The following is a 25,343-nucleotide window of genomic DNA, read 5'->3' as shown; positions in this document are numbered from 1 at the left end:
CTCTTGTACCACTCTCCCTCCTACCCCCAAGAGCTCTCTTCTCTATTTTCCATCAATTCCACTCATGCTTCAAGGCCTATTCAAACCCTGCCCCAGCCCACCATGAGATCCAGGAGCAATTCAAGTCTAAGCCCCAACATCTAGGCATCGTTTTGTTTCAAGGCATTTCATTTTGTCTCCCCAACTGTGCTTGCAGTCAGGGGGCTAGATCTAACATTTCTCTAAATCACCCCACAGCTCCAAGTATAGAGCTGGATGGAAAATAGATTGTCAAGAAACAAAAAGGTTTGTTGACAATTCCAGGGGATGAGGAAGATAAAGCCAGGGAAGGTGGTTAGAGAAGCCCAGGCCCAAAGGATCTGACTTAGAATCCTGGCACTGAAAATAATAATAATAAATGATAAATATGTGATAACAAGCAAGTCCCATCCCTTAAGCCTAAGTTTCCCTCTCAGTAAAATGAAGATGGACTATAATTATCATAGCCTTCCTCTTTCTATTCCAATCCCAGGTACATTCAGTGAGGGTGGTGCCATGTCCCTCTACATGTGGCATAGTGGGGGATTTAGGATCCAAAGACCTGGGTTCAAATCCCAGCAATGCCATCAGAGTCACTTGTGTAACCACAGGTAAGTCACTTCAGTTATCTAGGTCTCAGTTTCCTTCTATGCAAAAAAGAGGGCTTCGGACTAGATGACCTTGAATGTCCCTTCCAGCTCTAAATCTAGGCTCTCAAAGGTCCTCCCCAACTCCAGACCTGGGACAGTAAAGAACATAGCAGGTAGAAAGACTGGGTAGCAAGGGAGATAGATCCCCATCTGTATACACAACACTGGGTCCATGCAACGATTTATGTGTGCATGTGCAGAGAGTCCCATAATACTTATAATAGCAATATTAATAATTGAAGTGATGGATTAATAGGCAAAATGAGACATATTTTCAGGACATAGTCAAAATGGGAATTTGTTTTGACCGTGCAAAAAATACTAATGGCGAGCATGTACAAAGTACTTTAAGATATGCAAGGAGTTGTTTATAAGTTATTTCACTTCATCCTACAATAGCCCTGGTGGGTAGATGCTATTATTATCTCTATTTTACAGATGAGGAAACTGGGGCTTGAGAGAAACCAAGTAACTTGCTCAGGTTCACAGAGTTAGTAAGTGTCTAAGGTGGGATTTGAATTCAGGCCTTCCTGACTCTAGGTCCAGCACTCGATGCACTGTGCCACCTACCTGCCCTAGGGATGGGACATCCTAGGTCTGTAGCACGGGGCTAGCTGAGAACTTTAGAGCCACACAAGAATCAAGAGTAGTCCAGACACATGACCCATTCCTCTGTCCACTTCTCTGCTGGTAACCTTTCTTACTCACGGTTATGAAAAAAGGAAGGAGAGTTCTGAGAGGTCTCTCTTACTCGTGGGTAAAAAGGGAAGAAGTTCGCCATGAGAGGTGTAAGGAAGGAAGACGGCAAAGAAAGACAGGACCAGAGATGAAAGCACTCACGTCTCGATGGCCTGGCAGATACGATCGGTGCTCAGGTTGCCTTTGCGTAAGGTGATGGCCAGATTCTTTGCCCGGTTGGCCTCAATGAGCGTCACCTTGCTTGGGGCCTTTTGGGTAGTCTTGACTTTTAGGGCATTCAAGTCCAAGGAAGGACCCTGAGACTTGGTCTTGAACTGTTCCTCAAAGTCACTCATATCCAGTTCCTAGCACAGAAGAGAAGGGATTAGTAGGTTCAGGGCCAGAGAGAGACCTGGGACATCATCACTAAGGGTGTATGACATCACAGCCTTCCTCTTTCTTTTCCCACTCCAGACACTTCCATGCTGCCATGTCCCTCTGTAGACCTCAGACAATTCTGCCCCATCCTGGGTTAGCTTCACCCCAAACTCATTAGGTCCCAGGTGTCTCCCACTGTCAAGGATGCATGGAACAGTGATCCGAAAGGACAAGATGGAATCAACAAAAAAAGAGTCCCAAATGTGACACTGCCCCCACCTGAAAACCGAGTAGGTTCACAGAACCCGTATTAAGCTCAGGAGACTCAAGTTCCATGGGCTGAAGATGGAGAAGACCATACCTGTAGTACTTTCTCATCATTGATCTCAGTAAAGACAGTGCCCGTGATCTGGTTGGGCTTTAGGGCCACCCAGTTGAAAACTGGCATCCGGAACTTGGTCTGAATTGGTTTCTTGGTCTTCACTGTATAGATGAGAAATAGGGTTGAGTCCAGGGGTGGGGGTAGGGGGTCATAACTAGACTACAAAGCTAGGGTTGGTGGAAGAGATGGGCCTATAAGATGAGATAGACTAGGATGTAGGATACATAGGATTGGGGGAAGTGTGAAGTAGGGAAGGGAATAATAAATGGTCTGTTGCTTCAGGGGAAAAGACGGGAACAAGAAGAGGCCTAAGTGTGACTGAGGTATGAATTGAAGTTGTAGACTGGGCCAAAAGGGAAGAAAAAGTGGGTAGAAAGATGGGATGGTGGGTATTAAGGTAAGTGGGGTGGGAGGAATGTAGTCTTAGGCCAGCAAAATGCAGGTTTCCTATTAGGATCTCATGAACAGACCTCCTACACACACATATACTTCATCTCTTCCCTGAGCTAGAGGAGGCCAGGAGAATATCAAGGGATATTAGGGTCACTGCCCATGTTCACTCCGCACAGAAACCTCTAGTCCTGGCTGTACTTACCTGTACTAGTTTCTGAAGTGGGCCCCCCAAAGGCACCAGGAAGTCCTCCAGGAGGAGGAGGAGGAGGCACTGTTCCATTCATCCCTGGTGGTGGGGGTGGTGGAGGTGGTGGTGCTGGGGATGCCCCAGTTCCAGGCAATGGTGGGGCAGGGGGTAGTTCCAGGTTACCAGGAAGGGGTGGAGGTGGAGGGGGTACTGAAGGTGGGGTTTCTTGATGGGTAGGTGAGGCGAGATCAGAGATTGGGGCAGCTGGTGGTGGTGGTGGTGGCGGTGGCGGTGGCGGCAGAGGACACACAGATGCAGTGGGGGGAGTTGCTGGAGGTGGGAGATCTGGAAAAAGCAGCAGAAAGCAATTGGACAGTCATCTTCCTCTTTGCTGGCAGATTGCAGTTCCTGGCAGCAGCGGAAGGTAACAGAAGTTTCTCAAGCTTCCTAGGAAACCCAGGTTTCCTAGCATGGAGGGCTCACAGGGGACCTACTAGTTTAAGATCTACCCCTCCCCTTCCCACCAGAGCCCACGCTCCTAACCCCACGGCAGCCACCTTCTCTATTGGCCCTACCCTCTTTTCTGGGCCTAGCCTTACCCACCTGTCTACTACACCCCCACCTATCACAGCGGCCACCGTGGCCCAAACTCTAGCCTCAGAACAGGGCCTTAGAGGAAGCTTCAGTGAAAATCTCTCCTCCAGGCTCACTAGGAGGCTCAGGAGCACCCCTAAATCCAAATCTCTATTCACAGGATTATAGATGTAGTATTGAAAACAAATCATCAAGTCCAACCTCCCTATTTTGTGGATGAGGAAATCGGGGCCCACAGAGGTGAAGTAACTAGCCCTAGTTCACACAGGGAGCCGGTGACAGAGCCTGGACTCAAACCCAGGTCCACTGACACCAAATCCAGTGTTCTTTCCACCATGCTAGGCTGCTTCCCTCAGCCACGCCCAGAGCATCTCTTCCTGTGAACCCATCCTATCCCCTGCCTTTAGGAGGGTGAAGTTCTCCCCATGTTCTGACCACAGAGCACCATCTCTGTCAGCCCCTATTCCCAAACCCCAGCCGGCAAACACCTGTGCTGGAGGAGTCGGGTGCCACAAGCGTCATTGTTTTTGGCGTCATCGTGTCAGATGGAGTTGCCACAACAACCGGGATGATCTCAATGGTGATGTCTTCCCCAGGTCCTCTCAGGATTCGGATTAACCCTTTCCTCTCCAGCTCCTCCAACTTAAGCTCCAAGGCAGAGGGTTGGGTGAGTACAGGCACCTTCTTTGGGTCAGGGGGGAGCTGGGAGGTACCCATGGTGGCACACTCACTGTGGCGCTCCTGGATACCACATCCCCAAGGAAGGAGAGAATCAACAACCCCACTAAGGACATTAAGCCAAAGCCCACTGACAGAGATTCCCACTGAGTCCTTTGGTGCATGGAGTGCCAAACCTCGAACACCTGAATAAGCTTGTCTGCCCGGTGCCACTTGGCCTCATCCTTCTCCCCATGTCATCCCCGACCAGTTCCATCATCTTCCACCTCCTCTCCTACCAATGGTCCCCTGCTCCTACCCAGAACACCCCCTTTCTGGCCTCCATACCCCACTCCCTCCAGCCCAGCATTACCCGGAGTATGTCCAAATCCTTTCGGGTATAGCTCAGCTGCTTCTCCAGCTCAGCTATCTTGGCCATGGACTCGTTCTCTGCCTCCCGGAGCCGCTCTGTCAGCTATGGCAACAGCACATGGTGAGCACACCCACCCTTGGCTGCTGACATCGGGCGAGGGGGTGGGTACCAGGCAGGGCTGATACCCAGGAGGGGGCGGGAAAAGGGACAAGAATCCCTCTTGCTTCTGGGCCCTTCCTTTTTACTCCCCAATGTGTGGAGCTGGGACAGGTACAGAGAATGGGGACGAGGAAACCAGCGGGCAGTAAGGTGAGCTCCCCGTCACTGACCCTGGCACAGACCCCACTGGGGGCTCCACATTCCCCAGGCCCCTCCCTTTTCCTGGACCAAGAGCTAGAATTACTCAGTTCAGAGACCCTAGAATGTATTCTCTTCCCACCCATTCAGCCTTTAGCTGTGAAGAATAACTTTTGTCCCCCCAGCTGTACCATTTTATTCTTTGGGGCATACTCCTTTTCTGCCTGGCACCAGTAGTGGGTACCATGCGTAGTCCTTGAGCAAAATAAAAAACACCAGGCCCCTAGGCGGTCTCAGCCTATGGGAGCACCAGTCTGCCTAGGACGGTGGTAGGGAGGGCAGGATCACAGTGGGAGAGAGAAGCTCTGGGAAACAGGAGGACCCCAATGGAGAAAATACAAATTGACTCATCCACTCCCCCAATCTTCCTCCTTTTAGAGGAAGTTAATAAGAGATCTCAAAACACTCAGCGTTTTCTCCCATTGGTCAGGGGAGAATCCTTGATGAAGGAAGCAGGGGTGAGGTACCAGAGCAGGATTTCTGACTCTTGGGCTCCCAGGGTCACCACTAGATGTCCTGGGTCCTTCCTGGGGCTAGTCCCTTCTGTTCCCAGAATCAGACCTGCTTTGGAGGGGGCTGCATAGAAAGGGGGTCTCCTCCTGATCCCACTCTCTTACCAAGGTCACCTGCTCCTGTAGCTCCTCCATATGCTCCAAAACTGCATTCTTCGTCTCTGTGTCCTCCAGGAGCGCACCCACATCAAACACATTATCCAGATATGCCTGGATCTGAACCTGGAGCTTGTCACTCTCTGTAAGCCGCAGCCTCTGCCACCGGTGAAAGGGTAAGAGGAAAGGGGTGAGGGCCAGGAGAGGCCCCCTCCCCTAGTGTTCCCCCAAAGCGAGGAAAGGAGCAAGCCCTACTAATCCCTCTCCCATTAAAAAAAAAACTACCCCAAAAGTCCCCCTCCTCCAGGAAGCCTTCTTGAATTGATCAGAAAAATTAGACCTAATAGTTTATTTTTTTATGCTCTACTCCATTTGGGCATGATGTCCTCCATAGACAGTCTCCTCCAGGCACCCTGGCTCTTTCCTCAAAAGGCACACACAATTTTCATGCCCCAGGCTTTCATGCACTTATTTACAGTCAGCAAGCATCGCACGTCTGCATGCCCTGCCTTCACATGTGCAGTCTGTTTGAGACCATCTCATACTCAGGCTATAGGCTACAGGAGAAAGAACACGGGGCTTGGGGGCCTGGAATCCTTAAATTGCAGTCCAGTTTCTGACGCTAACTCACTGTGTAATCTCAGGCAAGTCACTTCTTCCTTGGACCCTCTATAAAATGGCAGGCTTGGCCTGGACGGTCTCTTCCCACTCTGAATTCTAGGACCCCATGAGCCAAAGGCAAGGGCCAGGGCTTGGCCTGTGTGACCGTCTGTGCCTCCAGCCCAAGGCCACACCTTCACACAACAGGATATCTGGACAAGATCTCTTGCAGCGGATGCTGCTAAGAGTGTCCCTGGGAGAAGGAGGGACTCCCACACCAGGGCTTACCTCCAGGTAAACATCCAGGCCCAGGTGGGTGAACTCATACTGCAAGAAGACTCGAAAATTCATGTTCTCCACGGAATGCACCACGATGTTGATAAACTGCATACAAGCCACCTGGGGGCAGCGAAAGTCGCTGGTCAGTTAGTGAGAGTGGAAACTGGGTAGCTTGCAATTGCCAACCCACCATCTCAACCCTAACCCTGTTTTCCTCAGCTTCACCTGCCCTGTTTCCCCTCCCCATTATTCCATCTGGATCCATCCAAACTCCCCTCACAGTCCTCAGCACCTCTTTCTTTAATACCCTAAGAACTCCAGTTTTCCCTACAGCAGACCCTTTATAGCCTCCCTGAGGCTTCAGGCCTCCCAAGGAAGCCCCAGGAACCAATAAAGTTTCCCCCAGGGAGATACCTTGGTCCAAAGCCAGCCCCAGAATGATGCAGGCACAGGACCGAGGTATTCGAGGTCCCAGCTTGAAGCTTAGAGCCCTTGAGGGTTGCCTAGAACAGCTAGGCTGTTAGGGTAACAGCCCCAGCTTAACCCCAGACCACTGCCCCCACTCACCATGAAGTCAATGTTGCTATCTTCATTCCGGAAATACTCCATCAGTCTCTCAAACCTGTTCTTCTCACCACACACCTTGCAGTACAAAAGGCAAAACGGAGGGGCTTAGTTAAGGTGTTAGATGGTGCCTGTGCCCCTGGATGCTCCCAAGTCACTAGGGCATCATGGGAAGATCTTTTTTTTTTTTTGGTGAGGCAATTGGGGTTAACTGACTTGCCCAGGGTCACACAGCTAGTAAGTGACAAGTGTCTGAGACTGGATTTGAACTCAAGTCCTCCTGACTCCAAGGCCGGAGCTCTATCTACTGCGCCACCTAGCTGCCCCAAAGATTTTCGTTCTTAAAGTCAGATACACCTGAATGGAATCCCACAACTGACACTCAGCTCAGCTTCCTTGTCTGTAAATGAGGATAACTATATTCACACCACCTACATCACTGGGTTGATGGGAAAAGAGTACTTTGTAAATCTTGAAGCCCTATACAAATGTGAATCATGACGATGATGGGTCTTCTTTAAGAGGTAGGACCCTGACAGAAGAACTACTTGTTCTACCCCTCTACTGATTTCTTTTCTTCCATCAACTAAGGGTCTCAAAGTGTTTTCCCTTCTAGGCTAGGGTGGGAAATGGAAGGAGGCATATTCTTACAAGGTTAACAAGCAGCCCCATTTTTACAGGATGACAGTGACTCAGCTAAGACCTTCTATACCAGCTAAGGCCTTCTACACCAAGAAAACACACACACACACACACACACACACACACACCCCTCCTCTAATTCTCTACCCAGGCCTTCCTTACTGGGAACACAAACTCACATCCCTCTTACTCCATGTTCACCACTAGGCCTTCCCCACCAGAAACACACACACCCTCTCACTCTCTGCTAATCACCACCCTAAAAGCTGTTGAATTTCAAAGTGTACCTATGTTCCCCAAAACATCAAAGGTTTACAACTACAAGGGACCTCAGAGGTCAACAAGTCTGATTCCCTCATTTTACAGATAAAGAAACTCAGCTGAGTGACACAGTGTTAGATTGGAATCAGGAATTCCTGAATTCAAATCCAACCTCAGACACAAGCTGTGTGACCCTGGAAAAGTCACTTAACTTTGTTGTGCTTGGTGTCCTCAACTGTAAAATGGAGATAATAACAGAACCTACCTCCCTGGGTGGTTGTGAGGATCAAATGAGACAGTATTTGTAAAATGCTTCGCAAAGCTTAAAAAGCACCATTAACTGAGAGACAAAGAAATTGAATGGTTTCCTCAGGGTTAAACAGCTAGTAAGTGTCTAAGGTGGGATTCAAAGCCAGGTCTCCTAAATGCTAAGTATAATATCTCATGCATTATACCACATAGAAACCATGGAAAGTGGCCTCTGCTGCCCTGGCCATGCTAAGAGGAAGGAGGAACAGAGTCAAGTCTCCCGCCTTGGTGGTCCCCCTCCATCCCCTTCACCACCTGCCTGCTGGGAAGCTCTAGGCTCTGAAAGCCTGATCCCATTATAATGCTCAGAACCCATCTGGGGTCTCCTCAGGCCCAAGCTGAACTGGGAGAGAGCCATGCAAACAAGACACAAACCAGTGTCCTCTGCTATGCCTTGAACCACCACAATCAGGACAATTCACCCTGTTCTCCCAGAGGGACCAGGGATGCCAGCTTGGGTACCGTTCCAAGGCCTGAATACTTCATGGGCACTGCTGGTTGCCATGGCCTCCTCTGCAAACCTCACACCAAACTCCAAGTTCAACTGAGCTGACCCTGCCTGCCTCTGTGTTCACTTTTTTAGGTTAAAGTGCTAAATTCACATGGCAGGCAGACAACCTGGAATCACCTGGGGCGTGGTCACCAAGAGTGGCAGTGAAATCTGTAGTCAAAACCCGGGCTCAAATTCTGTCTCTTCCCATTTACTACCTCAGTGACCTTAGGGCAAATCACTTAACCTCTCAATGAGATGGCTGGACCAGCTGATCTCCAAAGTCCCTTCCAAATAAAAATCTATGATGAAAGAAATTATATGGTGTCCATAGAGTGGTGAACTGGTCCGGCCATTCTGGAAAGCAATTTGGAGCGGTGCCCCAAAAGCTATTAAGTTATACCTCCTTTGACTCAGTGATAGCACTACTAGGTCTATTTCCCAAAGAGATCAAAGAAAGAGGAAAAGGACCCACATGTATGAAAACATTTACAGCAGCAAAGGACTGGAAACCAAGGGGTGCCCATCAGATGGGGAATGGCTGGACAAGTTACGGTACATGAATGTGATGGAATGCTATTGTGCTGTAAAAAAATAATGAAGGGGGTGGTTTCAGAGAAACCTGAGAAAATCTGTATATAAAGTCTGATGCATACAACAGATGCAAAGTGAAGTGGGCAGAGCCAGGAGAACAATTTATACGATAACAACAATGATATAAAGATAAATGACTTTGGGGAGTCATGAACACAATGACCAACCACAATTCCAGAGGATTCATGATGAAACCAGGTTATTATCTCCTGATAGAGAAGTGATGTACTCAGATTGAGACTTTTTTTTGGATATAGATAATGACGAAATTTGGGGGCAGCTAGGTGGCACGATGGCCTAGAATTTAGAGACTCCTCCTCCCGAGTTCAAATTTGGCCTCAGAGACTTATTAGCTGTGTGACCCTGGGCAAGTCATTTAACTCTGTTTGCCTCAGTTTTCTCATCTGTAAAATGAACTGGAGAAGGAAATGGCAAACCACTCCAATATCTTTGCCAAGAAAATCCCAAAAGGGGTCACAAAGAATCAGACACGATTGAAAAATGACTAAACAAAAAATAAGGGAATTTGTTGTGCCTGACTATATATGTTTTAACATAGGTTTTGTTTTTCTTGCCTTCTCAATGATGGGGAGGTGGACCTTTGTTTGAAAAGAGAATAAAATTTAATTTAAAAAGAAATCAACTAGAATCCCTACTTAATCCCACCAGAAGTCCACTCAGTTCCATCAGGGTGAACAGTGAGTAGGTATGTCTCAGGAAAATAAGAGTGAATGGGGGCAGCTGGGTTGTGTAGTGGATACAGCACCGGCCCTGGAGTCAGGAGGAGCTGAGTTCACATCCAGCCTCAGACACTGGACACTTACTAGCTGTGTGACCCTGGGCAAGTCATTTAACTGCCTAGCCAAAAAAATAAATAAATAAATAAAATAACTCTGAATGTCTGGGGAGAGCTTAGAGGGAGGTAGCCCTCCCCACCAAACTAGAGGGAGGGTGGAGAGTGTGGACCCCCAGGACAGCATCTTACACATAATCTATAAATACTCATGCATACATCTTATCTTCTCCTATTAGGATATAGGAGGCCCCTTGAGGACAGGGACTGGTTCACTTTTATCTCTGGGTCCCCAGTGGTTGGCTCAGTGCTGTATGTAGTAAGTGCTTCATAAATGCTTATTGATTGATTGATTGTTTGATTACCTGATTGATTGATCAGGGGCCTCTCCCCTACTGTCTCTAAGTGGGGCAAACTTATCACTGTACTCTTCCTTTACTTCCCCTACACAATTGCCAGGGAAAGCCCATGCCAGCCACTCCCACAAGCTATGAGTCACTGTACCTACCATCCCATACTTTTTTTTTTTCTTGAGGCTGACAATTTCTCAGACACTACCTAGCCTGGATGTATTAATAGCTGAGCACAGGCAGAATGTGGGGGAAGGAGGCTACGGAGTGCCAGGAGCTGACTCCTTTAAAGGAGCAGACTTTTCTAAAAAGAAAAAAAAAGATGGTAGTGGGTAAGCAAGGGGAAGGAGAGAGGAGGGGAGGAAAGAGGAATAGGGGGGAGGGGGAAGGGGTAGAAAGAGAAGGAAGGAGAGAGAGGAGAGAAAAGAGAGAGGGAGGCAGAGAGAGGAGGAGGTGGGGGAGAAGGAAGAGGGGGAGAGAGAGAGAGAGGAGGGGAAAGGAGAGAGGGAAAGAGAGAGTGGAGAGAAAGGGGAGGGAAAGAGACAGCTTAGCTCCCCTAGGCACTGACAAGGTCAAACCCCACCACAAGGGACTGAGGAATAGGGATTGATTCAAGCTAGAGGCATTAAGTTCAATCAAGTGGGGTTTTGGCAAATGGTTCTGGAGAAGGAATGTCAAGCTGTGTAATCTTGGGCAACTCACTTAACCTCAACAGGACTCAGTTTCCTCATCTGCCAAAAAAAATCAGGTCGGATGAGATGAGTTCTGGAGTCCCACAGAGTTTTAAATTCTCCAGTGAACCACTTGGGAATACTCACAGGTTTTGGAGTAAGAGATTAGGGGCACAGACAGTGGAGAGAGAATGAGGCCACAGGACGGAGCAAAGAGGATGGTGTCCGGTGCTCTGGAGAAGAGTTTGGCAACCCTGATGACCCAGTTTCGCTTCACCCCCTTTTTCCCAGGCCTATTCAACATCCTCTTCCGCTAAGCGGGCCTTTACAAACTAAGTCATCCTCCTCCACCCAAACGTCTGCTCCATTCATTCACTCTACTTGGATTTCCCACACACTTGCCTCCAGAATTCACACTGTTCAGCTTTTCTATGTCTGTTATTTTATGGGATGAGCTGGGATTTAGGTGTGTCTTGGCTCCCTCGCTAGACTGAGGGTTGCCTGAGGGTAGTGACTGGATCTCCCCCATCAAATGTGGAGCCCCTTGATAATGGAGCCTGCTTCCCCCATCATCAGGTTGCGAGCTCCCTCCCTCTAGATCCCCTCCCAGGACACAGGGGGTGTGTGTGGAGGTGGCGAGGCCTAGACAGATGTGGTGATGATACCAAGAAGAAGCTCTCAGACCAGCACCCAGGAGAAACAGACCCCAACCATGCCTGTTCTCTCTGGAATAATCAACCAGTCTCAATCAAGGAAGGCAGGTAGTAGAGGAACAGTGAGGGCTTGGGTGTCAGAAAAACCAGAGTTCAAATCCTACCTCAAACCCTTCCTAGCTGTGTAGCCCTAGACAAGTTATTTAACCTCTCAGCCTCAGTTCCCTCATCTGTAAAATGGGGACAACAAAAGCACCTAACTCACAGTGTTCCTGTGAAGATAAAATGAGATAATATATGTAAAGCACATTATAGAACTTTCCTTGAAGTGCCATATAAATGCTAGTATTATTATTATCGATAGTATTAAGTTACTAGCAAATGCCAGGAGGCACTGTGCTAGGTACTGGGGATATGAGTGTATCATATGAATATCAAATGAAAGAAAATTTAAGTGCCTGGTTCCCTGTGAGGTAGGTACTATTATTTTTTTAAGATGAGGTAACCTGAAAGATTCCCATTTTATAGATGGGGAAACTGAGTCCTTGCAGGGACTTGACCCAGGCTACAAAGTTAGGAAGGTAAGCAAAGGAGTGCCAGGCTCTCACCTGCTGCCTCACCCATCTCAGGACCCCCCAAACCCCACAGGACATCAGCCCACCACAAAGCACAACCAAGGGGCAGCAGTCACCCCAGACTCAGGCCCTTGCCTAGATCACACTTGCCTGCTGAGGTCCCAGGCAGCCAAAGGAAGTAGGCACCTCTGTCACCCTCTACCCTAGCCTTGAAATCCCAAGCCTCTGAGGCCTAGGGCTGGGACTCCCTGCCCCAGCACAGAGCAGCAGGACGGGGAAGACAGATAAAAGGGCCTGGTGTCACCATACCTCTTTGAAGTTGTCAAAGGCAGCCAAAATGATTTCGTGTCCCCCCCGCACCAGACACACTGCAGCCAGCAGCTCCAGCACAAGAGCCTTGGTTCTAGGAAGAGATTTGGGGGAGGATGAGATAGGAGAGAAATGTGGGCCAAGCTGAAAAGGAGGGATGGAAGAGCTGGGAAGGGAGGCTGGGAAGGTGGGACTGGCTGGCTGGATCAGAGAGAGGCAGGGTGGGGTGGACCAGGCTGGGAGTCAGTGAAGGGGGGTCGAGACAGTCCAGGTCAGGAGAGGCGAGACACGGCGAGGAAAATACACACCCAGCTCTGGGAAAGCTGGGACCTCACCTGGGACTCTTGTTGTTCAGACTCAGGGTAATCTCATTGACGCAGGCCGGATGGTTCATGACGAGGCTGAAGCCAGACTGGGGAGAGAGAATCGGGTCTATCAGTCAATCTATTGTTATAACAAGATCTACCTGGGCCACATGCTCCTGCAAAATTCCCACCGTGGCCCAGACCGGATCAAAATGTCAGAAAACGTTCAACAAAATAAATAAAAGCACAATACAATGCAACGTTAATTTGTGGTTTTCTAAGTCAGTACAAGGCCCACAGGGATCTGTTTCTATTTGAGTTTTGACACCCCTAGTTTACATGGTGCAAGTGTGATTATTCCCATTAAAAAGACAAAGACAGAGGCTCCAAAATCAGAAAAGATTCTGCCCAAGGTCACACACCTAGTACAGGTGTCAGAATCAGGACCTTTTGACACATGTCAGCTCCATCTTGTCCTGCCTTTGGGTAGGAATGTGGCCAAATTCTATCCAGAGATTGAACCATCTACCTTCCCCCTTCCATCTCTAGGTGAAAATTCCCAGAGTCTCTCTCAGTCACTCATTGTAGACCCCTCAACATGTAACCACCCTCATGGTTACAGAATCACTCAGTCTCAGAAATGGAAAAGGTCTCAGAGGCCCCTTCTCCATCCACTGCATGAAGGCCTCCACCACAGGGTGACCCATTCCCTCCTGAGGCATCATCCCCTTGCACTTTGGGGGAAGCTCTCACTGTTAGGATGGTTTTCCTTCTATCAAGCTTAAGTTTGCCTCTCAGCAATTTATTGCATCTAGTTCTGATCCCTTAAATCCCAAGCAGAACAGGTCTAATCTTTCTTCCCCAGGAGAATTCTTTAGACACTTAAAACAGCTATGGCCTCCCCCACTCCCAATGTTCTCTTTTTTTAGGCCACCTAGTCCCAATTCCTTTAACCAATCCTAGCTGCTTTATATAGTATCTCTCTCCTCAATCTATTGCTTCAACCAAAGTACATTTCCTCTTGTCCTGTTGTAGTTACTATTCTCTGTCTAAATATTCCTTTATCCTTTTAAAACCTAAATTAGGGTTTTCTTTAACCTTCCCTATTCTAGGCTAAATGATCCTGGTTACTCTACCTATTCCCCATAAGAGTTAGGTTCAGGGATGTACTGGAGCCAATGCAAACCGGCTGACACGAGAAGGCCAATTGTTAAATTTTCAGTGGGAACATTATCACCTTGGAAATCGGCAAATGCTATAAATCAGGGCTTGATTTATTGTTTTGTTGGTGGTCTAGAATTTTAAAAGTAATGAAGTAATATCAAAAATTTTTACAGTAGGTTTCTCTGATAAAGGCCTCATTTCTCAAATATATACTGAGTATATTATTGAATCATATTTATTACAAATAAGAGCCATGGCCCAATTGATAAATGGTCAAAGGATATGACCAAGCAGTTTTTAGAAGAAGTAATCAAAGCTATCTATAGTCATATAAAAAAATGCTCTAAATCACTATTGGTTAAAAGCAGATTAAAATAACTCTGAGGTACCACTTCACATCTATCAGAAATGACAAATGCTGGAAGGGCTGGGGGAAAAATAGGTACATTAATGTAGCAGTGAACTAGCCTAACCACTCTGGAGAACAATTTGGAACTAGGCCCAAAGGACTACCAAACCATGCTTACCCTTTGACCCAGCAATACCTCTTCTAGGTCTGTATCCCAAAGAGATCAGAGAAAAAGGAAAAGGACCCATATGTTCAAAAATATTTTTAGCAGCTCTTTTTGTGGTGGTAAAGAACTGGAAAACAAAGGGATACTCATCAATTGGGGAATGGCTGAACAAGTTGTGGTATATGATTGTGCTTCAGGAAATGACAAGGGGCAGGGGCGATTTCAGAAAAAAAAATATGGCAAGACCTATATGACCTGAGGCGAAGTGAAGTGAAAAGAGACAGGAGATCATTGTGCACAATAACAATTTCTTTTTTATAATATTGTACAATGATCATCGGTGAAGGAGTTGGCTGCTCTGATCAATACAGTGATCCAAGACAATTCCAAAGGACTCATGATGAAAAAATGCTCTCCACCTCCAGAGAACTGATGAACTCCGGGTGCAAACTGAAATATAATTTTCTCACTTTCTTTATTTTTCTTGCTTTTTTTTTTTTGAAATATGACTAATACGGAAATGTTTGCGTGATTTCACATGTATAATTGATATCACATTGCTTGCCTTCTCAGTTAGTGGGGGAGGGGTAGGAGGAAGGGAGAGAATTTGGAACTCAAAATTTAAAAAGAAAAGAGTGTTAAAAATAAACAGATAATAAATTTTAAAATATTTTTAAAAGAGAGAGAAAATGTCAGTAATGCAGATCATACTTTATTGTGTGCCACATACATATATAGATTTATATAATATGTATTATGTATAGTATATTCTACAAATCTATATTTATATATATTTTTTTTTATTTTTATTTTTTGGAGAGCCAGTTGCTAAACATTCACCAGCACATCACTCCTTGGCTTCTAATCTTCTTCATTCCTGGGAAGGGGGTAGTAAACAATGCCTGGATGGCTTGAGATCATCCAAGACTGACGGGTGAGTTATTAAATAGAATTCCAAGGTTCAAAGCACCCCACCTCATCCCCAAATTAAGACAAAATGGTATGAAGGCAGGGGGGCGTATTCCACAGAGCTATGGACTGGGAGTCAGAAGACCTAGGTTCGGATCCTACTCTGCCTCTTAGCTGGATGATGGAGACTCAGAGAGTTCGCTCATCTGAAAAAATGAGGGATAAGGGGCAGCTAGGTGGTGCAGTGAATAGAGCTCTGGCCTTGGAGTCAGGAGGACCTGAGTTCAAATCTAGCCCCAGACACTTAACACTTACTAGTTGTGGGACCCTGGGCAAGTCACTTAACTCTGACTGCCTCACCAAAAAAAATAAATAAATAATTAGGGATAACATCAATTGCCTCACCTACCTCAGTGGGTTGTAAGGACCAAATGCAACGGATGTAAAGGGGGACAGACACCGGACTTAGGATTTCTTTGGCATAGGGAACTCCCTAATGTGGACAGGCTGTCTAACACAAAGGTTAGCATCTTCATGGCCTTAGTGTACTAGAATACCAAGAAGTTATAGGATTTACCCAGGATCACATAGCCAGAGAAAGGACTTGAACCTAGAACCTAAGTCTTCCTGGCTCCGAGCCCAGCTTTCTAAATACTACTCTGTGTGTGTATTTGTGTATACATATATATGTATAAATACATATATACACACATATATTTATTCATCTCAGGACTCAGATACTTACTAATTGTATGGCTCTGGGCAAGTCATGTAACCTCTGACTGCCTCAGTTTCCTCATCTGCAAAAGGGAAATGGGACAAGGGAATACATTTCCTCATCTGTAAAAATGGTGATAATAATAGCACCTACCTCCTAGGGTTGGTGTAAGGATCAAATGAGATAATATTTGTAAAAGCCCTTAGCACAGTGCCTGGTATAAAGTAAGTGCCATATAAATGTTAGCTATTATTATTATTATTATTGATAAGTGCCTGCTATGTACCAGGCACTGTGCTAAGGGCTTTTACAAATATTATCTCATTTGATCCTCACCACAACCCTGGGAGGTAGGCACTATTGTTATTCCCATTTTACAATTAAGGCAACTGAGACAGATTGAGGTTAAGTGACTTGCCCAGGTTCACCCAGATTAGTAAGCCTATGAGGCTGGATTTGAACTCAGGTTTTCCTGACTCCAGGCCCAGTGATCTATAGATTGTAAAATGTGGACAATAAGCACCTACCTCCCAGGGTTATTGTGGGGATGAGACTAATTTTGTCAAGAGCTTTTCAAATCCTAAAGTGCTATACAAAAGGTTTTATTCTTATTCTTATTAAATTATTACTACTATTTTCTAATAGTGTAGACTATGTCTTCTCACTCTATGTAATTCTTGCACGTGTCCTCCCATAAAGTCTCCACGATGATCTTCAAGATCATCTAGGTCTCTTGGCATTACACAGATACCAATGAAGAACATGGCACTCTCTGTCAGTTATCCCTTACACAAGGTCAAGCCACATCCTCTTCTGGCTACCTATGTCTTCTGATGCCATCTCTCACAATCTTGTGCACAATTCTTTGCTGGTAAAATGCTACAGTCTACTTGTCTCCTCCCTGGGGCTCTCCCTTGCTCTTTAGGCAACCCACCACTTAATTCTTTAGAGGGTAGTGATATTCCATGACTCACAGCCAAAGGGCATCATTGGAAGAAGTTTGGAATCATTAAAAACACTGAGTAATTTCCCAAATGCAATCCAGTATACTTTCTTCCTCCTGTCCAATTCTAGACCCAGGTCAGTCTCCATCAATAGGGTCTATACAAAGTACACATTGGACAAATATGCCAAACTCCTTTGGGTGATTACAGACCTCACTTAGGCGGCTTTGCCACCTAAATTTGATTTATGCAAATTTGATTAATGCAATCAAACAGTTTCAAAATTGTGTGATTCATAGCTCCCTCTGCTCCCTTTTCCTCTACTCTGATAAAGTCACAGCTTGAAGCTGAGGGCCATTTTGCATTTTCTTTGTTTCTTGGGTTGCCATGACTGAACAATTCCTAGCTTGGTGCCAAGCCTATAGGTGATAAGCCTCTGAGCTGGTCCTCAGATAAGAGACCTTGTGTGTCCCCTGGACCATATGTGAAACATTTCCATCTTGGCAAGACTGGTTAGAGCTTGGGCTCTGCAAGCAAAGCCTCCAATAATCCAGAGTTATCTCTACTGCAAAGATGAAGATTAGAGGATTTCTGCAGAATAGAGGCAGGTAGAAAGAAAGAATGCAGAGGGCCCTTCAGGGGGAATTTTATTTACATATTATCTATTGTTATATTTTATGTTATATATATTAATGTAGCACATCTATTTAAATATTACATTGAACATTTTATTAAATGTATATTTATATAAAAATATTTAATATATTATTATTATTATTATTATTATATTCCACTATAATTCTCCTCTGATGTGTTATCACACACATGATATGAAGGTGAAACTGGGTTCTCCAACACCAAATAGGCCAGCAGAAAACAAGCTCCAGCAAGTCCTACCAAGCTTAGCCAGTAAGGTTTCAGCAACAGGGCATATCTGCTAGCTGAGATAAGTACAGAGAGGCTAGACTCATCACCAGGTGACCATGGTGACCTCATCAACATTATCATCTCATAGACTATCACCATTATTCCAAGGTAACCTCTACTGCCCCACAGTTGTAGCAGGAACCCTACATCCTAACCACCCTCCCTCAAGCTGGAACCCGCAGGATGGATCTTGCCTCTACTTGGGATGGGGCTGGTGGATTCCACTATCAAGCTAGAATTTGAAACTTCTTGAATTCCTGGAGTTCAAAGTCAAAACTGCCTCTTTGGATGCTCCTGGCTGTGAAGAAGAGAGTGACTTCCCCAAGAGCTGGGGCTGGGCTATCCCCAACCACCCCCCACTGTCCTGAGGTTATCCACAGGGCCCTGCCATCCCCTCCCCACCCAGGGGCCAGACTGTGCTCACCTGGTAATTCATGATTGCCCGGAGGCACATGATGCACACGTGTACATCGTCCTTCTGGCTGACAATACGGGAGTTCCTCAGGGTCTTCCGGCTGTGAGCTGGGTTTAGCCTAGGCCGTGGAAGACAGGTTAGAGCCCAGAATATCCTTGGGACCCCCTCCTCCTGGTCCTGCTATTGCCCTGAAGGAACTAAACTTTCAGGGCACTCTAGGACCGTGATGCCCTCCTTCCTCCCACCAATTACCAGCCAGCCACAGCCCTACAATGCCAGACCTAAAATCAGGGCCCCTAGGGGCTTCACCGGCCCCCGGAAAAGGACAGATAATCCAGGTTCCCCTCTTTTGCTCTGATATATGTCAAACTGTCTTCTGGGGGAGATCTTGTTCAACTCTAGGAAGAGGGGATTAGCTCTGAGACAATTTATGCTGATAGACCATAAACTCCTTGAGGGCAGAGACTATGTTAATTTTTGTCTTTATATCTCCCAGCATTTAACCCAGGTAAAACAAAGAACATAGAGTAGGTGTATAATAACTGCTTCTTGAAGTGCTGGTTGATGACTTAGTCTCTTCCTATACTTTGGCTTACAAATGAGGAGGTGGTGGGATGAGAGGAAAGGTGTCTGGGGCCCTGGATTTGGATCCAGATTCTGCTACTCAATACCTGACTAACCTTGGGCAAATCAGCTTCCCCTGACTGGGCCTCAGTTTCCTTACCTATAAAACAAGGGGGAGTTGACTAGATGATTCTTAAGGTCCCTTCCCAATCTCAGTCAATGATTCCAGGATGTAAATACCTGAACAAATGTATGTCCTGCTTGAATATATATATATATACACATATATATGTATGTATATATGTATATATATGTGTGTGTGTATATATATATATATGTACACATACATACACACTTGTGTATAGGCCTGGCTGATTTGCTCTTCACGGTACCCAGCTGAGTATGATGCCAAAGGACCTTGGTGCTTAAGCAAGATTTTGATGGGCACCAATGGTCAATTACTGGGGACCTCTGGCATTACTGATATAAATGGAATAAGTTTTGCCTCTTTCTAAAGCAAGAGGACTTTGAGCTGAGCATCCATGTGAGTCTAGTCACCTGGACCCAACTGGCGATGGAGAACTGAGGATCAACAGAGGATTCAATACCTAAACAAGCTGAAAAGACAGTCTCTCCACCCTATAGCCAGCAGAAGCAATGACCCTGGTGGCAATGCTCCCAGAATTGGAGTTGGGGGGCAGCCAAACTACAGCCTTCCAATAATGCTAAATTAGGAAGATGGCAGCTCCTATTTCCCTCCCCTCAGCCTGGAACTGACCCCCGGGGAACAGAGATGGGACCCAAGCATGCACCCCAATTCTGCCAGAACATTACATACCGGGGAGAAGGGGGACATCTAGAGACAGCAAGAGAAAAGAAAGAGTTAAGAAGAGGAAAGAAGAGAGCCTCAGTAGAAATTTCCCTTTGTCCCTTAAGCAGCTAGGTGGTGCAGCGGATTAGAGTGCTGGGCTTAGAGTCAAGACCCAAGTTCAAATCCCACCTCAGACACTTACTAGCTGTATGGGCAAGTCACATAATCTCTCTGTGCCTCAGTTCCCCCATCCGTAAAATGGGAGGATTAGACTTGATGGCTTCTAAGGTCCCATCTATGATTCTTGGGCATAGGATAGCTCGCCACTACCAGGCAGAACTAACCACTGTTGCCAACTCTCTGCTGGCGGCTTTTCTTCCACCATCACCCAGTGCCCAGCGGCCAACAGCTTATTATTCCATATCCATTCCTCGCATCGTTTCTCCTGCAGTCCCATAGGCCCTTTCTAGCAATGTCCCCAAATACACCTCCTTCCCAATCTACCCACAGAGCACAGAGGGGTTTCTGCCTCCCTCCTAAGAGTCGCCAGCCTGGGCAAGGATACCACCCAGGCACTTCCTGGAAATGAGCTCAACCCCCAGGCCACCTGCGAGGCCCTCCAGACATTTCCAGAACAGCACGAGGAAGAACAGAGTCCTTTTTACCTGACAGTCAGGTGGCGGCCCTTGCCCTGGGACAGGGAGGAGGAGGAGGAGGAAGACGGGGGAGAGCCCTTGCCGAGATCTTCAACTGACTGGTCCAGAGGCTTGCTCTTCTCTGGGCTGGGGGTGCCATTATCTGTGCTCTCCATGTCATACCTGCAGGGGCAGACGGATTAGCGGGCTACGGACCCAACCTGGCAAGAGCAATGGTGACGGCCTGAAGAGGCGGGAGCCAGGAGAGCAGCAGCGGTGATCAGGGAAAGTCCTCCCAAGGTTAACGAGGGAAAGAAGAGCACAGAAGAACAATTAGGCGCACAGATCAGCAGAAAAGAGACAGCCTGGGAAGATGGCAAGAGATACATCTGTCGGCTCCCCACCTGCACTAGGTACATGGCACTTGGCTGGATATGGGAAAGAGGAAGGAGAGGAAGCATTTCTATAGCACCTGCTAGGTGCCAGGCACTGTGCTAAGCACTTTACAAATATTATCTCATTTGATCCTCACAACAACCCTGAAAGGTAAGTGCTCTTACTATCCCCTTTATTACAGTTAAGCAAACAGATGTTAAGTGACTTGCGCAGGGTCACAGAGCTATTAATGTCTAAGGCTAGATTTGAACTCAGGTCTTCCTGACTCCAGGCCCAGTGCTCTATTCACTGTGCCACCTAGCTGCCTCTGATGAGGATGATGATGACAACTAACATTTATATAGCACCTATTACATACCAGGCACTATGCTAAACACTCCACAAATACTATCTCATTTGATTCTCACAACCTGGGAAGTAGGCGCCATTTTTATCCCCTTTCTACAGTTGAGGAAACTGAAGCGAACAGAGGTTAAGTAACCTGCCCAGGGTCACACAGAAAGTAAGGTCTGAGGTTGGATTTGAACTCAGACCTATCTGCCTGCAGGCTCAGCGCTCTATCCACTGCGCCACCCAACTGCCTCTGACACTACAGAGACTACAAAGAAAAATAAGATCGTAGGCACTAGATAGAGATGGAAAGAATCTTAGAGATCATCAGTTCAGCTCATCCATTTTACAGATGAAGAAACTGAGGCCCAAAGACAGAAGTAGGGGCATGCCTGGTAGTAATATATTTTGTATTTTACTTATCTTTTGAGTAAGTATTATCCTTACCTCCAAGCCCCAGTGGAATGTAAGCTCTTGGAAGGCAGGGACTGTTTTGTTGTGTCTATGTATCTCCAATAACTTGCACAGTGCCTCGCACAAAGTAGAAGCGTAATGAATGCTTGAAGAAAAGAGGGAAGGAGGGAAGGAACAGCTCTGGGCTTTGAACCAAGGTCCTCTAACTATAAATTCAGTGCTCTTACCATCAAGGCTTGACACCACGGTACTGCCCTGAGCCTGGACTATTCTTATGTCTCGCCACTGCTATTTCTCCCACCACCCAAGAACAGAGACCTTGGTTCCATGAGACTACGCGGAGTGCATATGTATGTTAAGGGAGTGGGAGTTGGGGGCGAAAGCCAAGAGAACCAGAGTCAGGCTACTGTGCCAGGAATGACTTGACCACTAGCCCAGGGACGGAGGTGGGAGGAAGGAGGGTACAACGTCAGCACCGTTCATCTACCTTTACGACTTCCTGGGTGGGGTGAAAAGAGGCAAAAATAGGATGAAGGGAAAGAGTGGGTGGTCTTACGTGACTGAACACTGGGCGAAGGCCAGGTACTCCAGCAGCACGTCCAAGCCCTGGTTCTCTTCATTTAGGAACTCTTGTACCCACCTATTGGAGAAAGGACATAGAACGGGAGAGGCAACTTCCTCCGAGGCCCAAAGGAGAAGACGTTGCTACTGTTACTCCTACTATCCCAAACCCAGGGGCGTGGTGAGGGAGGAGGAGGTAAATGAGAAAGTGAACAGCTTGGCAGTACGGTGCCATCTTCCAGGCTCCCCTAGGGAAACGTCCACTTCCTCACGGTGCCTCCCAGGCACCAGGCACACCCTGGCATTGGCTCACTAGACAACAGCTTCCAGGCACTAGCTGTCATCTGTGATGGGAAGTTCAGAGCACAGAATCTACTATCACCTCTGCTTGGTATGGGGGTGGTCCAGATAGATGGGGAAGAGAAAGAGCCCACTGCCATCTCCCGCTGGAAGAAAAGGGAGGGAGGGAAGGCACCCCCCAAGTCTGTGCCAGGATACAGAGTGAACGGCAGATTTTAAGTCAGAGGTTCTTAACCAAAGGTCTGCAAATTTGTTTTTAAAAATATTTTGGTAATTGTATTTAGTTGTATTTATTTTGTATTTAGTTGTCTTTATTTTGACAGTTGTATTTCAATATAACTGGTTTCTTTCGTAATCTTATATATTTTGTTTTGCGCATTTAAAAACATTATTCTGAGATAGGAGTCCACAGGCTTCACCAGACTGCCAAAGAGATCCATGATATACAGAAGTAGTTAAGAACCCATTATAAATGGATAGAATTTCTCCCCCTCCCTTCAACATAGAGACACCGCGGCTCACTGAAACAAAGCCCAGATGGCAAGCTAGAGTTCTGACTATGGTAAGAAAGCAAGAATAAGGGCCCCCGAGACTTGCACCCTAGCTTAGGGGCCAGTCACTTCTGCTATGACATGGGAAGTCCAGGGGCCCTCACTTACCCAATGTGATTGGTCCTCAGTGAAATCTCCAGCTCCCGCAGGACCTGTGTGGACTCCTGAACTCGCCTCTTAAACTATGAGCCAAATGCAGAGGAAACCTGGTATGTAGGAACCCCAGGCCTGCCCATCCTGCCTCTTTTCACACACACACCAGCGGGCACACCCTTTTCATGGTCCTGCCTCCCTTTCCTCCCCATTTTCTCACATCTGCTGGGACACTAACCATAGCTATGGGCAGGCACAGATGCTCCCATTCACACTAATCTATCCAGGGTACTCTCTCGCTTGGACATACATGCACATGTCGCCACATACACACTCTATTCCTGGTGCCCAAGGTGTGAAAGGTGCAAGGGAAGAGAGAAGAAAGACAATATAAGAGGAGGTAGATACCCCCAGGTTTGTCATCCAATCAGCTGTCACCTTTCTGCTGACTCCACCCGTCTCCAGGTAGCTCTTAAGTTTTTGGATATAGGCCGCTGGGGGGTTCTTGACTTGAAACCGCTCCTGGGAGGAGGGGAAAGAGAAAGGCGGAGAGTGTCCGAATGCTTCCATTGCCCAGCCATACATCTGCCTTCTCCAACACACAGGACAGAACGCACCTGGAAGCTCCAGGCACAAATGGGGAGATCTGACCAAAAGTGGCAGAGGGGGAAAAAAGAGGGGCATAGGATGATAGGGTTTGAGCTAAAATGAACCTCAGGGATCACTCTGGCCAACTCCTTCATTTTACAAATGAGGGAACTGAGACCCAGAAAAGTTAAGTGATTTGTCAAGGAAGAGTAGAAGAAAAAAAAAACCACTTAAAATGAAGAGAACAGAGGATCTGACATCAAATGAAATGGGTTCAAATCCTAGTACTGCCATTTACTATCTGTGTGACTTTGGACAAGTGATTTAAGCTTTCTGGGCCTCAGTTTCCTCATCTGTAAAAGGAGAAGATTGGCCCAGATGACCTCAAAGATCCCTGGCAGCTCTGAGTCAGGCAGTTGGATAGTAAACCTAGATAGAGTGCTGGACTTGGAGTCCAGAAAACTGAGTCTGAATCCTGCCTCAGCCATGTACTAGTGTGACGCTGGGCAACTCTTTGTCTCATCTATAAAATGGGAATGATAATAGCATCTACCTCCTAGGACTGTTATGAGGATCAAATGAGATACCTTAATGGTGTTGCTGTTCAGTCATTTTTCAGTCATGTCTGACTCTTCCTGACCCCATTTGGGGTTTTCTTGGCAAAGATACTGGAGTAGTTTGCATTTCCTTCTCTCCGCTCATTTTTTACAGATGAGGAAACTGAGGCAAACAAGGTGAAGTGACTTGTCCAGGGTCACACAGCTAGTGAGATTTAAAGACCCAGCACTGTATCCACTGTGCCACCAAGCTGCCTGCCAACCTTAAAGCATTACATAAATGCTAGCTATTAATTGAAATTGGTCCTATGAACACATAGATAGGATTTGAACCCGGGTTTTCTGGCTTTAAATACGGGGCTAGCTAGTCATCATCTATTCAGGGCTGTGAGGAACTTTAGATCTGTCATCTAGTCCAGCCCCCTCACCACCTCCCAACCACCACATGTGAAGGAAATGAAACTGAGAAGGGAAAAAGAAGAAAGAGGGCGTCCAGATGTGCTGGGACTAAAAAAGGCTCAAAGGGACACGGAGGGAGGAAGGACCATTCATCTTTGACCATCAGTCCCTCCTCTGATAAACAGAAAGGAAGGAAGCCAGACTCAAGACCGTCCACTTGTGCATGTCTCGACTTCTTATCTGGTAAAAGTCGCTGTGATATTGAACTGTATGTTGAGTAACCATTCCTTACAAAAATCTCTAATATTTAGTTCCCCCTGCTCTCCCTCACCCCGTCCCTGGCACGCAGCACTACCGGCTGGCTCTCTTTCCAATTTGGCCCTTTCCCCTAGCCCTTAGCCTGAGTTAAGGATGCTAAAAAAATACTCATAAGGGACCAGTGAAGTGTGATAGAGAGAATATCGGTTTTGAACATCAGTATTCTCATCTATTAAAGGGGAATAACAATACTTATACTACTTACTTCATGTGGTGACTGTGGGGAAAATGCTTGGGCTTGCCCCCACCACCTTCACTGTCTCCCCCACCATGATTCATATTATATTCATAGATATATTTGTATATGTATATTACATCACCCCATACATGTGAGATGTGTGCATGGATGTATGGGGTACTGTTTGGTTGAAAGGGATGAATACCAAATCCATGTTCAAAAGCCCCCAGCTCCATGGCCTAGCCCCTAACACATCTCTTAACTTCAGCCTCTGACCACACCCTCAGTCCCCAAGAAAGACCCAAAGGCCTTGCCTTGTGTTGACAGTGAAACACCACTAGATGGCTCTCCTACCCCTTTCCAAGCTCTGCCCATGCTGCCACCTT

At 46.8% G+C, this 25,343-nt stretch overlaps 1 protein-coding gene across 2 annotated transcripts in view; it reads right to left on the bottom strand.

Annotated features, from left to right (window-relative positions):
* The window catches only part of FMNL1 (formin like 1), a 54,722-nt gene that overhangs the window by 7,924 nt on the left and 21,455 nt on the right, over positions 1–25,343 (bottom strand). Inside the window, exons 3-17 of one of the 2 annotated variants that reach the window (XM_027873054.1) lie at positions 23,356–23,439; positions 22,933–23,006; positions 21,969–22,052; positions 20,303–20,455; positions 18,272–18,380; positions 12,701–12,777; positions 12,366–12,459; positions 6,722–6,796; positions 6,164–6,274; positions 5,285–5,434; positions 4,311–4,412; positions 3,769–4,021; positions 2,702–3,031; positions 2,086–2,207; positions 1,509–1,711 (exon numbers count right to left, since the gene is read on the bottom strand). In XM_027873054.1, the coding sequence (XP_027728855.1) occupies positions 1,509–1,711; positions 2,086–2,207; positions 2,702–3,031; positions 3,769–4,021; positions 4,311–4,412; positions 5,285–5,434; positions 6,164–6,274; positions 6,722–6,796; positions 12,366–12,459; positions 12,701–12,777; positions 18,272–18,380; positions 20,303–20,455; positions 21,969–22,052; positions 22,933–23,006; positions 23,356–23,439 (2,021 nt within the window). Of the gene's footprint in view, positions 1–1,508; positions 1,712–2,085; positions 2,208–2,701; positions 3,032–3,768; positions 4,022–4,310; positions 4,413–5,284; positions 5,435–6,163; positions 6,275–6,721; positions 6,797–12,365; positions 12,460–12,700; positions 12,778–18,271; positions 18,381–20,302; positions 20,456–21,968; positions 22,053–22,932; positions 23,007–23,325; positions 23,440–25,343 lie in introns of both variants that reach the window. The other variant, XM_027873053.1, reaches the window with a different exon arrangement.

This window comes from Vombatus ursinus, unplaced genomic scaffold, assembly GCF_900497805.2.
Source record: "Vombatus ursinus unplaced genomic scaffold, bare-nosed wombat genome assembly UNPS02014801.1, whole genome shotgun sequence".
Taxonomy (NCBI): Eukaryota; Metazoa; Chordata; class Mammalia; order Diprotodontia; family Vombatidae; genus Vombatus; species Vombatus ursinus.
The sequence above is the reverse complement of the archived record's forward strand: the minus strand, read 5'-3'. Positions and strand labels throughout refer to the sequence as shown.